Raw genomic sequence first — 15,796 nt, forward strand, 5'->3', positions numbered from 1 at the left:
GTAGGTCCAAATCTTCACCTTGTTGGCTTAGGATCAGACTTCCTTAACAGGACTCCCATAGCACAAGAAATAAAAGCAAGAATCAATAACTGGGATAGATTCAAACTAAATAGCTTTCTCTCAGCAAAGGAAACGATCAGCAATGCGAAGAGAGAGCCTACAGAGTGGGAGAATATCTTTGCCTCTCATACTTCAGATAGAGCACTAATTTCCAGAATATATAAAGAACTCAAAAAACTCTACACCAAGAATACAAATAACCCAATCAAGAAATGGGCTAAGGAAATGAACAGGACACTTCCACAGAAGAAGATTTACAAGCAATCAACAGATATATGAAAAAATGTTCACATCTTTAGTAATAAAAGAAATGCAAATCAAAACTACACTAAGATTCCATCTCACCCCAATTAGAATGGCAATTATCAAGAACGCAAGCAACCATAGGTGTTTGGAGAGGATGTGGGGAGAAAAGGTACACTCATACATTGCTGGTGGGACTGCAAATTAGTGCAGCCACTCTGGAAAGCAGTGTGGAGATTCCTTCGAAAATTTGGAATGGACCTACCATTTGATCCAGCTATCCCACTCCTCGGCCTATACCCAAAGGACTTAAAATCAGCACACTACAGAGATACAGCCATATCAATGTACATAGCTGCTCAATTCACAATAGCCAGACCATGGAACCAACCTAGATGCCCTTCAATTGATGAATGGATAAAGATATATATATATATATATATATATATATATATATATATATATATATATATATGTATGTATATACAATTGAATATTACTCAGCTATAAAGAATAATAAAATTATGGCATTTGCAGGCAAATGGATGATATTGGAGAATATCACATTAAGTGAGATAAAGTAAAGGACGAATGATCTCACTGATAAGCAGATGATGACACTTAATGGGGGGTGGGAGTGGGACAAGAATGGAGGAAGAAGGGACTGTATAGAGGGAAAAGAGAAGGTGGGAGGGACGGAGGAAAAAAATAATGGAATGAATCAAACATCATTACTCTATGTAAATTTATGAATATGCAAATAGTATGCTGTTACTCCATGTACAAACAGAAACAACATGTATCCAGTTGTTTACAATAAAAATAAAAAAAAAGAAGCAGCATCCTTAATGGCACTGAACTGCTTCCATGACTGCTTTAACTTTTATGTGCTTAATGTTTGATGAAGGGTCTTTCAAGAGGAAGCAACAGAAAATTTAGAGTTGCAATTCTTACTGGTAGATGAATTAGTTTTGCTTGAAGGCACTAGAATGCATATTTTGGCATGGGATGCCAGGTATCTGTGGTGAGGCAAAGGGAGGGAAAGATCTGAAATGAGAAAGACTTAACCCCAACACCACTACCCTCCCCTGTTTTGTAGATGTTCTAAGCACCCAACACAGGTTCCCTACAACTGATAAAATCATCAATAAGTAGAGCCACCCACTAAGACTTGGTGGAGCAACCTCCCAAGAAGGCTTTCCTTAGGCAAAAATCAATACCTTCTTCCAGCTTGAAATGCTTAGCATGAGGTAAAGGTTGTATTTGGGAGGTAACCTAGGATAAAGAAAAAAACAGGGAGTCAGAAAAACTAGGTTTCCTCTAGATTTGTCACGGTCTAATGAATGAGCTGAGTAAGGCACTTCTTGCACCAAACTGCCCCCAACATCTGCTGAAGGCTCAGCTAGCTTCAAATCTTGACCCCTCCTCTTGATGCACTTAGACAAGTCATGCCCTGCTTTGTAAGGATATGACAATCCTACCCTTCCAGTTGCTTTTTTCCCTACCAGTGGGGTGCTATCTTCCTGCTTATCAAGCTGTTGAAAATGGAGATTACTGATCTGACTCTTTCTTAACTGCTACATCCACTCACTGCCCAGACTTTGTAGTGTTTGCTTTCAGGAAGTTGTCCCTCCCACCTACATTCCAGGTTCACAGTCTCTCCTGAGTCCCAGTCCTTCTGGATCACCAGATATACCTTGGATCCTGCAATCCCTGATTTCAGCCGCTCCTCCTCACTTCACTGCACCTGAAGATTTATGAATTTCCTTATATCATGACAGCAGCTCTTGGTGGTTGTCTACTTAGGAACCAGAGACGAAGCTAGTTGTTTGAAGATGCAGGGAAAAGGAACACTTATACTCTGCTGGTGGTACTGTAAATTAGTAGAATCACTACAGAAATCAGTATGAAGCTTCCTCAGAAGACTAGGAATGGAACTCCAGGTGAGGTATACCACTCCTTGGTATTGATCCAAAAGAATTAAAATCAGCATACTATAGTAAATTACATGCATACCCATGTTTATAGCAATGCAATTCACAATTTCTAAGTTACAGAATCAACCTAGGTGTCTGCCAACCAATGAAAGGATAAAGAAAATATCACACACACACACACAATAGAGTTCATTCAACCATAAAGAAGAATAAAATTATGCCATTTATAGGAAAATGGATAGAACTGGCAAATATCATGCTTAGTGAAATGAGGTAGATTCAGAAAGTCAAGGGTCATATGTTTCTCTCACATGTGGAAGCTAGAGAGAAAAAGAGGTGGGAGGGAACTCATGAAAATTGAAGGGAGACCAGGAAAGCAGAAGATGAGGATCAGGGGAGGGAGAAAGGGAGGAAAAGGGGAGGTATGGGGGAATGAATTAGACCAAGTTGTGCTATGTGTAGGTACGAATGAAACCTACTATGATGTATAATTAAAATTCCCCAATAAAAATATTTTTAAAATAGAAAATCTACTAAAGAGAGAGAAAATCTACTAAATGGAATGTGCTCTGGGTAGGATCCTGGAATAGAAAATGGATATCAGTGCAGAAAACGGTGCCATGCAAGTCTGGTCTGCAGTAGAGTCCCCATGGCACTGCAGTTGTGTTGATTTCTGGGACTGTGTTGATGTAAGATGGTGAACTGGAGGGGAAACTGGGTAAGATGGGAATTCTGAACTCTTTTTGCAGCTTTTCTGTAAGTTTCAAATTAACTCAAAATACAAAGTTTTGTTGTTGTTTTTTTGTTAATCACACACAAAGATGAAGCTACTGAAGTTTGAGCTCTGAGACCACTCACTTGCCTGGGCTTCTGTCCAAGGCCAGAAATAAGCAAACATTTCTTACAAGGTTACATATTTGTGTAAGATTTTTTTAACCACCATTGGTTGTGACCCCTGACATTTTTGCTCATTTCTCTTCCTCACACATGCCCTTCTGTTGAATGGTGGTGGGTGTTTGTGGGTATTTTATGTTACACTGATAAGGGGAAGTTGAGATGGGGGTACATTTAGTTTGAGTTTAGTGGAACATGTTTATGTGGTTAATTTTTAGGTAACCCACATTGGTTGAAAGCAAATAGTGAGGTTTAGGAATTATTTGGATTATACTCAGAATATTTTTTTGGTGTGGGGGAGCTGTAAGACATAAGAAGAAAAGATAAATTATAAATAAAATGAATGAATAGTCTCTTGGGTCATTTGATAATTAGATTAGTAATTTGGCTCCTGTAGGCACATTGGAAACAATTTTAATTTTTTGTTGATCTGACACAAAACATTGGCACCAACAAATTTAGCACAAAATTCATAATACACATTATAATGAGGACACTGACAATAAATAGTTTCACGAGTGTCATTGAATGTATAGAATATTTGAGATTAATCAACATACAAGAAAACTTGAAATCCCTGAAATCCTACAACTCATTTGTATAAGAAACTAGATAGGTATTTCTTCAATGTTAGCAATAATCCTAAATCTTTACAGGATATTATCAATAACAAGTTATCAAACTAAAAGAAGCTTCTTTAAACTATCAATTAAAATTTTTTGAGTCACTATATTGAGTCACTATATTGAGAGTTATCTACCATCACCGTTGCAGATAATACACAAAATCCTGATCATGTGAAGAGATTTTCAAAGAGCATCTAGCCCACTTCCCAGGAGAAGGTAGGGCAAGTTCCCCTGGAATGTGCTAGGCAATTACTTAAAATGTATTGGTTTTGGATTTATTTTATGATATTTGACATTTTAAAAAATATTGTCATTTGCTGTGATTTATATTCTCACTTTATGAAATATTCTCTTAATTTCTCATTTTATATTCATAAGTCTGTATGCCTTTTCTTAAAGAGGGACCCTCAAATGTATAAGCATCAAGCCATATAAAACCTGATCCACCTTGCAATAGTCAATACCTCATCCTACCTGCTAAAGAAAACACAAATTTGTTCAGGGTTCCACTTTCTCTGTCTAACCTAGGTTCCAAGAAAGATATCTCCAGCTCTAGTCTCATAGGATCCCTTTCCTTCTGCCAATAATTGTTTTAGGCAAACATGATATAATTCTGGCCAATGAATAGGAAGAAAAATTTGAGGGATTTTGGGGAAAGTTTACTTCTTTGAATAAGATTTTTTTTTATTAAGTCAGCCAAGGTGAGATACCCCATCTTTGTCATCTGGACATTGTGTTTGAATGTATTTTCTGGAACTGTAGCAGTCACATTGTGACTGTGAGGAAAGCCAATCTCAGCAGAAATCAAACAGCAAAGAATGATAAAGGGAAAAAGGCTAACCCAGCCCCTGCATTTAGACTTCTATATGAAGTCATGATATGTTTTTTCTCTTTATTAAAGTAAATTAATAAAGTACTTTATTTACTTTATTAAAGTAAATTAAAGTATTGTCTATTATCTACAGCTCAAAGCCTCTCAGCTGATAAACTTACAACTTTCTCTTACAAATGATTACTTTATGGGGTTAAAATAAAGAGACAATAAAAGTTTAATTTTGCAAATTGCCCAAAGAGTATTTTTTCTTTCCTTTTGTTCCTAATGCTTAGAGGAAGAAAATAAAGAGAACAAATCTCATATGGAATGCATTCATTAGGCACTTTGTATATTTTACATAAAATACTTATGGTGTATCTTATACTGTACATATTATGGAGTATATTAATGATGTGTATTGTCAGTACATTAATGTGGTACATTGATCACCTAGTGATTTCTAATCTTGTTAGGCTCCAATTATTGAAGTCTAGTTGCCCAATTAAGATGGAAGCAGTCCTCTGTGGGATGACAGTCTAGTGAGAGCTGATGGCAAGTCTGTCCTCCTGGGTTCTTGGAGAAAAATTCTTGACCAACACAATAAAGATCCATGACAGCCTATAAGATACCCTGACATTAGGGGGTGGTGTTGGAGGTGGTTAGTGAGGCTCCAGAGTTCGCTCAAAGGCTGATAGGGACAAGAAAACATGGTTCATGTATACAGTGGAATATTAGTCATAAAAATGAAATTCTGTTGTTTGTAGCAATATAAATAGAACCAGAGGACATTATGTTAAGTGAAATAAATCAGACACAGAAAGACAAATACCACATGTTGTCACATATATATATGGAAGCTAAAAGTTGATCTCATAGAAGTAGAGAGTATAATAGTGGTTACCAGAGGGGGTAACTCTCTGGAGGTGGTTGAGAGGAGGGGGGATGGAAAGAGATGGTTAATAGGTAAAGGATATATTTTAATGAAAGGAATACTTCTAAAGTTCTATTGCACAGTAGAACTACATAACTATTGTTGTGACTCTGGTTGACCACTAATTTAATATTTCAATATAAGTAATAAGGAGAATTTTTAATGTTCCTGATGAAAAGAAATAATAAATGTCTGAGGTCATAGATGTGTCAATTACCCTGACAAGATTATTATACACTGTGTGCATGTACTGCAATGTCACGCTGTATTTCCTGGGTCTGTACAGTCACTATACATCAATTAAAATATTTTAAAACATTGTTTTTAAGAGGCTAACAAGGTGTGGCCCTGAGTTCTCAGTGTTTGGAGAAGCAGCTGACAGAGTGAAGCCCTGCCACAGCCTAAGTATTAGAAGTGTTGGCCAAGCTTTTAGTTTTATGTGCATTTTGGAGTCCAGTACTTGATATAAAAAATTTACATATGGGACCTGATAGGGTGTGCCAGAGCATTCTCAAAGGGAAGGAGAGTTTACTCCAAGTTCTTATTACCCCCCACATAAATGTCACTCACATAGCAAGCTATCTAAGTGTTTAGAATTATTTCAAAGCTACGTAACAGTGATTTTCTAGGTTCTCTGCAACCTTGCCCCATTCTACCCACCCTACCATATTCCCCAGGGCTCTTCAAGTCTTAACAGGATGCACAATGTGTATACTTATTCCCATACTATTACACCCACAATACCCTGTCTGGTTTCTCCTCCCCTTTAGCCTCAGGTTACCAAATCCAACTTACGCTGTCAAATCCACATGAAACCTTCTTGGATTGATTCAGTTTCCTCATCCCTTCGTTCTGTAGTTTTCTATAACAACCATAGTTTCTTATCAAATATATGGTGCATAACATTGACTTATACAAAATGAAAGAAAATCACTCCATCTCTGTGACCCTGTCTCCTTAATAGTATTTCTGTGGAGACAGAGACCAATTCCTATCTTTCTCTCTCTTAAGATATGGTAAGAATTATACAATCCCTTACCCAGATTCAATTAAGTAAAAAAATACTCTAAAATTGCTTGCAATATCATCAATATTTGTCAGTTACTTACTTACTGATTATGCACACAGAATGGCTTTTAAAAAGCCTCAGGTGATATTCAAGGGTCAGCTCAAAGACTGTGGCCCAAAGCACATTGGTGCAACAAACCAAACACAACACTAAAGATTTCCAAAATAAAAACCAAGCACAATGTTAGATCTGAAAGACAATTCTTTCCTTTTATATATTACTGTATATGAGTACTTCATGATAAGTAACTATCAATATTTGCTTCAGAAGCCACTGTAAATATTTTTAAATGATCACTTCTCACTGCTACATATTGGAGACCTGGCTAAATTAGTATTAGTATCTTTGAAAATGGAGACAAATGTATATGTATTCTGTACAGGCCCAAGCTACAGCAAGACAGGCTTCTGGGTTGTGTGTAGCTGGCAACTAGCCTGGAGTCAAAGCCAATGTATCATGACTGTATTATTATTTATGTTGCTGAAACATGTTTTAGTACTTGACTTTATAGTATATACCTGCAAAGAATTCCAATCTTAATAGATTTCAGTTGCAAAGGTTTCTCTCTCCTGTGCTCTAAGTCAAGAAATCTTGCCAACTGTGGCTTATGTACCACACCACAAGTATTCTTTCTCTCCCACACCCTGAGTCTTGTGACATAGAGAGCCACTCCACACCCATTAAGACACTCAGGAATGCCCACTAATATACATCTACACATATTTCTTCTTCATTGATATGGGTTCAGTATCCCTCATTTGAAAAGCTTGAAAAGTTTTCAAATTGAGATCTTTTTCAGATTTCAGAATATTTGTATATACATGCAGAGATATCTTGAGGATGGAACCCAAGTCTAAGCATGAAATTCACTTATTTTCATATATGTAGCCTGAAGGTAGATTTATAATACAGTGTTTTAATGCACCTGCATTTTGAGTGCAAACTGTCACATGAGATCATGTGGGAATTTCCACTTTGTGTCATCATACAGTACTCATGAAGTTCTAGATTTTGGAGCATTTTGAATTTTGAATTTTCAAATTAGGAATATTCAACCTATCATTACTTAGGACTACACCAATATAAACAAATTGATTAAGTCCCTGCCATCATAGATTTTACAGTCTAGCTCAGGGAGAAAGCATTGTTAAATAATCACAAAACTAAACATATGTTGATAGAACTAAAGTCAAATCGAAGATATGCCTACCCACTTTATGTGGCTTCTCAGCTCTAATGCAGAATTGTCATTGCCTTGAATCCTTATTTTGTTCAATGAACGTCCAGGGTGAAGATTCTGGAGGAACAGTGGTGTTCTATGAAAAGAAGAGCAGGTCTAATTGCATGCTTAAATCTATAGAAAACCCAGTTACCAGCTTTTATAAGTACCTCCTTTTTCCCTTAATAGACTGTAATCCATGTATATTATTCCTTCACACTCTATTGAGTCATACTCTCTTGCTAAGATTAAAAAGCTACACTAATCAGACCAGTGTGTTATGCTGTGAGAACAAACACCCCTAAAATCCCAGAGACTAAAAACAAAAAAGGTTTATTTCTCACTCAGGTTACATGTACTTCTTGTGGAATATATTTTCCTACCCATCATGCTCACATAAGAACTCAACATGCAAGAGACTTCATCTCAAAATGAAAGAAGGGCTGGAGGTGAGTGACACCGATGAGCTATTCAGACTTAGGTCCCTTGTCACCTCCACATATAAGTCTGATGTTTCCACCCAAACACAGAATGAGATAGGAAATCTAGCCTTTTGTGTTCCTGGAAAAAAAGAATCGGATATAAGTGTATAGCACCAATGACTACCTCAATGGATTTCACAAAATGAAAGTCACCTGAAAAAAGAAAAAGGCTCATGGCAGCCTGGGACAGTAAAAGCCCCTTGTTTTCCTTGGATGGCATCTTCAGTCCAATAAAAGCCTGCTTTTCTTTATGTTACTTCATAGCAAATAGCATTCAGGGCAGTTGGTATACATATGGAAAATTAAAAACACATATACTAAAAGGTCCTTCTACAGAAGAGACCCATGAGAATTATATGTGATAAGTACATACATTTTTGAAGATCTTGGGGGCTGCTACCATTAAGAATACACATAGATGAAGAAGAAGGAGCCAGTAAGTATTCCAACAAATAAGAGATGCGCACATTGCAATCTGTATGAGAGGAAGTGATTGAAAGGTGCTGGTCTAGACCAGAAACTTTGCAACTGCTAGAAGAAAACATAGGGTCAACACTCTAGTATATAGGCATAGGTACCAACTTCCTTAACAAGATTCTAAAGTTCAAAAAATAAAATCAAAAACCAATAAGGGATATGGGATCAAATTTAAAGCTGCAAAGCAAAGAAAATGCTTAAAAGCATGAAGAAAGAGCATACAAAATGGGGGGAAATCTTTGCTAGCTACTTTTTCAAAAGGGATTATTATCTAGTATATATTAAAAAAAAAACTAAAAAAAAAAAATACAAAAAAATCCCAAATAACCCAAACAATAAATGGAAAAATGAACGAAACAGACATTTCTCAAAAAGAAGAAATTCAAATGGCCAACAATATATCAATATGGAGGTTCCTCAAAATACTAGTAATGGAATCACCTTATGATTATTACACTCCTTGGTATTTATCTAAAAGAACTAAAATCAGTGTACTATAGCAATACATCTATTCTAATGTTTACAGCAGCAAAAGTCACAATAGCCAAACTATGGAACCAGCTTAGGTGTCCATCAACAGGTGAATGGATAAAGAAAATGTGGTATGTGTATGAAATGGAGTTCAACCACTAAAAAATGAAATTATGTCATGACTGGTGAGTGGATGGAACCAAAGAAATAAGCCACACTCAGAGAGTCAAGGGTCAAATGTTTTCTCTTATATGCAGAATCCAGAGAGAGAAAGGAACTAAAGGGAATCTCATAAAAATAGGAGGGAGCACAGTAGAGTAGAAATGGAGAAAAGGGAGGGAGGAGGGGAGGAACACTGGAGGTACTGGGAAATAAACCAACAAAATTATGCTACGTGCATATATGACTATATCACAATGAATCCCACTTTTATTTATAATTACAATGCACCAATTAAAAGATAAGAACAAATAAATCAAGGACTAGTAGTGGAGGAAGGAGATGGGGGAGGGAGAAGGAGATGGAAAGGGGAAGTACTAGGGAATGAAATGGAACAAATTGTTATGTGCATATGAATATACCCCCAATGAACCCCACTAATATATATGTAACAATAATGCCATATTAAAGACATGCTAAAGAAAAGATAGATGCTGGAGCTCAGCTCTAGCCTTTCCAGGCACTGAAGATCACAGTTGTGCTGACTGCAATGTGCAAAGGGAATTTGTGGCTTCTTTATTTTTTTAAAGATGATCCAATACAAGCCTAACCCCAAGTTAATTCGCCATGGTTAACATTAATGTACCAAAGGGGTTTGACTCCACAAATCATTCGTGAGTCCTCTGCAAGAGGGGGAACATGACAAAGTATGTAGAACGGCTGCAGGTCCATCCAGGCAGAGCAGACTCCTGGAGCCTCCCAGGGTCCCTCACCAGGGTGGGACCTAGGCTCACTAAAGCACTGCATCCAGTGGGGCTGTGAAGATGTGACTCCTGCCTCTTGGCAGTAACTCGATCGCCTCCACTTAATCTGACTTTGGCATTACAAGGTATTCCCAATCTTGGCACATACCTAAGAGGGGTTGGAAAGAGAAAGACTCAGAATAGCAACAGATGAAACCTCTCTCTATATATACATATAGAATTTACAGACCAGCAAGGATGATAAGATATTAATAAGTAAACAAATAAACAAGATCAGTAGAAACTTGGATGAGCATTGGTCACCTAATACCTGGTTAATGTGATCAAGAATTCCTGGTCCATGAACGGGACATAGAGGACTGTGAAGACCTCTCCAAGGAGGCATTTTGAAAGCTAAGTCTTCGTATATGGAAATAACCTAGTCATGCAAAGAGTTGGGAGACAAAAGAAGGGACAGGAACCATAAAAGCTTGGGCACATGTTTGAGAAATGTAAAGGAAGGCAGGGTGGTTGACCTGAAGGAGTGAGTGGAACCTGGGGAAAAGAGACTTCTGGGAGAAGTCAGTCACTCGGAATCTTGCAGAGCAAGAAAGGGTGTTTGAATTTTATTCTTAAAACAATAGGAAGCCATGGATTAGTTTTAAGTAGAGGATTTTTCTACGACCAGTGTATGGATTAATTCATATAATTCACTTGGAACAGTGACTGGCAGAGAAATTACCATAAAAGCATTCTTATTCTTATCCTTATTCATTATGAAGGATGAGTTGGAGAAGGGCCACAGCTGGAAGTAAATAGACAAGTTGGGAGACTATTTCCATAGTTGCTATCAGAGCCTCAACCAGGAAGGTGGCTGTGAAATTGGTGAGAAGTGGAATGTACTTGAAAAAATGTAATTATGTAATTCGGAATTACAATCAGTAGGACTTTCTGATGAACCAGGAAAGAAAGAAATGAAGAACTCCTGGATTTTCATCATAAATAGGCAAATGATGATACATTGATCAGTCTAAAGAGGACTGATTATCCCTAAAGAGAACTTCACAACAAACCAATTGCAGGGGCAGGGGGGAATTGAGAATTCCTTTTATTCTGTTGAGTTTGAGATGTCTATGAGACATCCAAGTAGAAATATCAAATATGTTTTACCCCCACTGCACCATGAGGAAACAAGTTCCTCTACAACAAGAATGCCGAGGTTTAGAAGGATTCAATAATCTGCTGAAAGCCAATTGCTTTTGAGAGGTATTCTAGCCTGAAACTCAGGCTAGGAATCCTCTCTGACAGAGATCTTGTTCCCTCACAGTTAAATACCCTTAGGAGGACTTCAGTTTCCTCATTGGTATAACTGGAGCATGGAACTGACTGCAGCAACACTATCAGTACAGCAGAAAAGATGCCTATAGGGGGCTGGAATCCTCAGAATTCCAGAGGACTGTGTGAACCAGTAGCAGAGACCATGAAATGTGCCCAAGTTTTCTGACTCATAGTAGGCAAATTACTAGGTAGGAAGGAAAATTCAGCAAGAATGATACACAATTAAGGGAAGTAACACTAGTTCAACTAGGCCTTAGATTCCTAAACTATAGGAATGAAAATCTATTGAATATACACAGTTTAAGATCTGCAATGAAAAAGAAAGGAAAAATAGAGAGAAAGAGAAAGAGGTGTAGCCTTCTATTTATAAATCTTCTAAGGGCTAGGTGATCATTTAACCCTACTGTTATGGTTTAGATATGAGCTGTCCCCCAAAAGCTCATGTATGAGACAATGCAAGAAAGTTTAGAGCTGAAATGAATGATTGGGTTATGAGATCCTTAACCTTATCAGTGCATTAATTCACTTTAACAGATTAACTGGGTGGTAACGGTAGGCCAGTAGAATATGGCTGAAGGAAGCGGGGCATGTCCTAAGGGCATATAGTTTTGTCCCTGGTAAATGGAGTGCCCACCTCACACCCACCCATCCTTTGCTTTCTGATTTTCATGTCCTGAGCTGCTTTCCTCCGCAAGACATTCTGCTATGATGTTCTGCCTCATCTCGGGCACAGAGCACTGAAGTGAGTCAGCTGTCTATAAACAGAGACCTCTGAAACAGGAAGCCCCCAAATAAACTTTTCCCTCTTCTAAAATAGTTCTTCTCAGGCTTTTGGCCATAGCAGTGGAAAAGCTGACTAAAACACCTACCATAAAAATAAAATCTAAATCGGACCAGGGACTGAGGAGAGAGAAATATAAGGTGTCAATGTTTTAATGGAGTTCAGCTGGGATATGAAAAGGTTCTGGAAATAAGATAGTGATAATGGTTGTACAACAAAGAGAGGACACAATATCACTGAACTTTATGCATATTTACAAATGTTTAAAATGAAAAATTTTGCCATGTATATTCTATCATGTTAAAAAATAACTATATTTCCTTATATTATTGAATATATGTTATCCTAGCATACTTTATTGTGTTTACCTCATATTGAAACTAGGTTATAAGTCAGACTTACTCATTATCCTCACACATATTGAATGAGGGAGGGCTCATTCCAAGTTGAATAGAAAAGGTAATGAAACCAAAAAATAAACTATAAATAAAACCATGACATTGGTTTTTTAACCTGAATTAGGGGCTAGATTTCAAATTGCTTCTTATTTTATCTGAACAGGATCACATGTGGTAAGCAAGCATCTGTCTAAGTTAGTTTATGATCCCCTGAGGGCCAAGATTTGCCTTTGCTTGTCTTTTCAGTCTTTTGTCTTCCAGTGCCTCATCTATTAAAATACTGTTACGTTACTGGGAGAGTTAACTAGAGAAATCTAATAGCAGTGTAAAGAACTATGAGAGAGAGACAGAGGCAGAGATGGATAGAGAGAGGATTAGAGTGTCCACTATTCAAAATTTTATGGAGCCACTAAAAATTAAAATGGTAAGGACCATATTAAAATGGAGGCAGGATTAAATTATATGGATGCTTCCAGACTTTCAAAACCAGTTCAATCAATCAGCTTTCTTCTGCTTCAGAGAGCTCTCATTCTTTGTTGATGATCTCCATTAAAAGAAGAAAACTTCCCATCTTTCACAATGTCTCTGGTCATCAACCACTGTTAGAAGCCTAGGACAGGCTATAGATCTAGTCACCTTTTTAAGAAGAGGATTCAAGGCCAGATTTTGTCCTGATCAGATGTTACTTTAGCCTAAGTTCACAGCGATTGTCATTAAATCCTAGAAATCAGCCATTGCTGGTCAACCATGGCCATGTTGTTTTAACAATGTCAGAAAAGATCAGACATTATTTTAATGAAAAAAATTTAGGAACTAAAACAAACTATTATTCTTTAAATTCTTAGCAACTAAAACAAACACACTTTTATCCATAGTCTGTGGGCCAATGGGGACATCTTTAAGGAAACTAAGCAATACACAGAACATAGAAAATGTCCTTGAAATAAAAAGTGATTCCTTTAAAAAAAATCAAAATTGATAAATTATTGGAAAGACTGATGAAGAGAGAGGACACAAATTACCAATATCAGGAAAATAACAGACTTACAGACCTTGCAGATACCAAAAGGGTAATAGGGGAATACTATGAATAAGCCTCACACTCACTTGACAACATGGACTCATATCTCAAGAAACACAAACTACCATAGCTCTCCCAACATGAAATAGATAAATGGAACATTTGAATAACCTTATAACTATTAAAGGAAATGAATTTTTAACTTTAAAATTCACATTAAAAAATGGGGGCTGGGAATGTAACTCAGGGGCACAGTGCTTGCCTAGCATGCACAAGGTCCTGGGTTCAATCCCCAGGACTACAAAACAAAACAAAAACTAAACTAAAATTCACAGAAAAAGAAATCTACAGGCCCAGAAAACTTAATTGGGAAATTCTTCCAAAAGTTTAACATAAATTCTGCACATTTTCTTCCCTAAAATATAAGTAGAGGGTACCCTTCCCAATTTATTTCATGAAGCTAGTATTTACTAACCTGGTTCAAGCAAACACACAAGCTAGATAAAGACAATTAATGGTACCAAGAAAAAGGAATACAAACTCCAGACCAATAAGGTTCATGAAGATAGATGTAAAACTTCCTAAGATTATAGTGAATACAATTCAAAAATATATTTGAAAAATTATACACCATGACCAATTGGGCTTTATTCCTGCAGATATGCCAAACTAATGAGTATCTGAAAGTCTATCAAGAAATACCTTATTATTGGGTTAAAGAAGAAAAAAAATCACATGATAATATCAATTGATGCACAAACATCATTTAGCAAAACTCAACACCCATTCATGAGAAAACCTCTTAGAAAAACAAGAACACAAAGGAACTTTCTCAATATAATAAAGAGTATACACACACACACACACACACACACACACACACATATTCTTACAGCTAACATTACACCTTATGATGAAAGACTGAATGCTTTCCCTCTAAGACTGGAAAAAAAAAAAAGACAAGATGTCTTTTCTCGCTTACCTAATACAGTGCTAGAAATTTCTAGCCAGTGCAATGAGAAGAAAAGTAAATAAAAGGCATATGGATTGGGAAAAAAAGAAATAAAATTGGTTCTGTGCAGATTACATGATTACCTACATAGAAAATCTCAAGAAATCTACACAAAAGTCCTAGAGCTAAAAAGTTAATTCAGTAAGGCCATAGACTACAAAACCAATACACAAAAATCAATTGTATTACCCGTTAGTAATAAATATATGGTAACTGAAATTTAAAATACAGTGGAATTTATAATAGCTAAAAAATAAATTTAACAAAACATGTAAAAGACTCATGCTAAAAATATGAAAACACTAATGAAAGTAATCAAAGGCATTGCATATCTCATAAAGACATGGACTGGAAAGCATAGCAAGATGTTAATTTTCCCCAAGTTGAAGAAAGATTGAACATGACTCCTTTCAAAACACTAGTAAGAGTTTTTATGATACCCATAAGATCATTCTAAAATTTATATGGAAGTTTAAAAGGAACTAGAATAGCTAAACAATTTTGAAAACAACTAATGAAGTAGGAAAAATCAGTCTAACTGATTTCAAAGCTTATTGTATAGCTACATTAATCAAGACTGAGGAGTCTCAGTGGAGAGACACAGATTAATACAACAGAGAAAAGAACCCAGAAATAGACACAAACAGACTCAACTTTTTGACAAAAATACAAGTTATTCAATAGAGAAAGGATAGTCTTGTCAACAAATGGTGCTACAGTAACAGAACATGCACAGATGAGACAAATTGAACTCTACATAAGTGTACACCTTGTGCAAAACTAAACTCAAAATGCACAATGGACTAAAATGTAAAACCATAACATTTTAAGTTTTGTGGAAAAAAATCTTAAGAGGAAATCTTCAGTATCTAGGTCTGGTTAAATAGTTTACCCCAAAACATGAAAACATAATGCATACAAAGAAAAATTGATAGATAGGACTTCAAAATTATGAACTTTTACCTTATGAAAAACCCTATTAAGAAAATGAGGGGTTTCAAGATGGCGGAGGGGTTTCAAGATGGCGGCCTAGAGGGTGGCTGCATTTCATGTTGCTCCAGGACTCAGGATTCAAAAGAGGAGATATTGAGAGACTTGGGACCAACTCAAAGCAGCCGGGT

The 15,796-nt window shown here is 36.6% G+C and overlaps 1 protein-coding gene across 1 annotated transcript in view; it reads right to left on the minus strand.

Annotated features, from left to right (window-relative positions):
- Positions 1-1,185: 1,185 nt before the first annotated feature.
- Positions 1,186-15,796, minus strand: part of LOC306644927 (uncharacterized protein) — a gene marked incomplete at its 5' end in the record, with an annotated part of 264,439 nt that continues 249,828 nt past the window's right edge. Inside the window, 3 exons of the mRNA XM_079112171.1 lie at positions 1,186-1,322; positions 1,524-1,578; positions 6,301-6,385. Of these exons, the coding sequence (XP_078968297.1) occupies positions 1,288-1,322; positions 1,524-1,578; positions 6,301-6,385 (175 nt within the window). The 3' untranslated portion in view covers positions 1,186-1,287. The remainder of the gene's footprint in view (positions 1,323-1,523; positions 1,579-6,300; positions 6,386-15,796) is intronic.

Source organism: Sciurus vulgaris, assembly GCF_902686455.1.
Source record: "Sciurus vulgaris genome assembly, chromosome: 15".
Taxonomy (NCBI): Eukaryota; Metazoa; Chordata; class Mammalia; order Rodentia; family Sciuridae; genus Sciurus; species Sciurus vulgaris.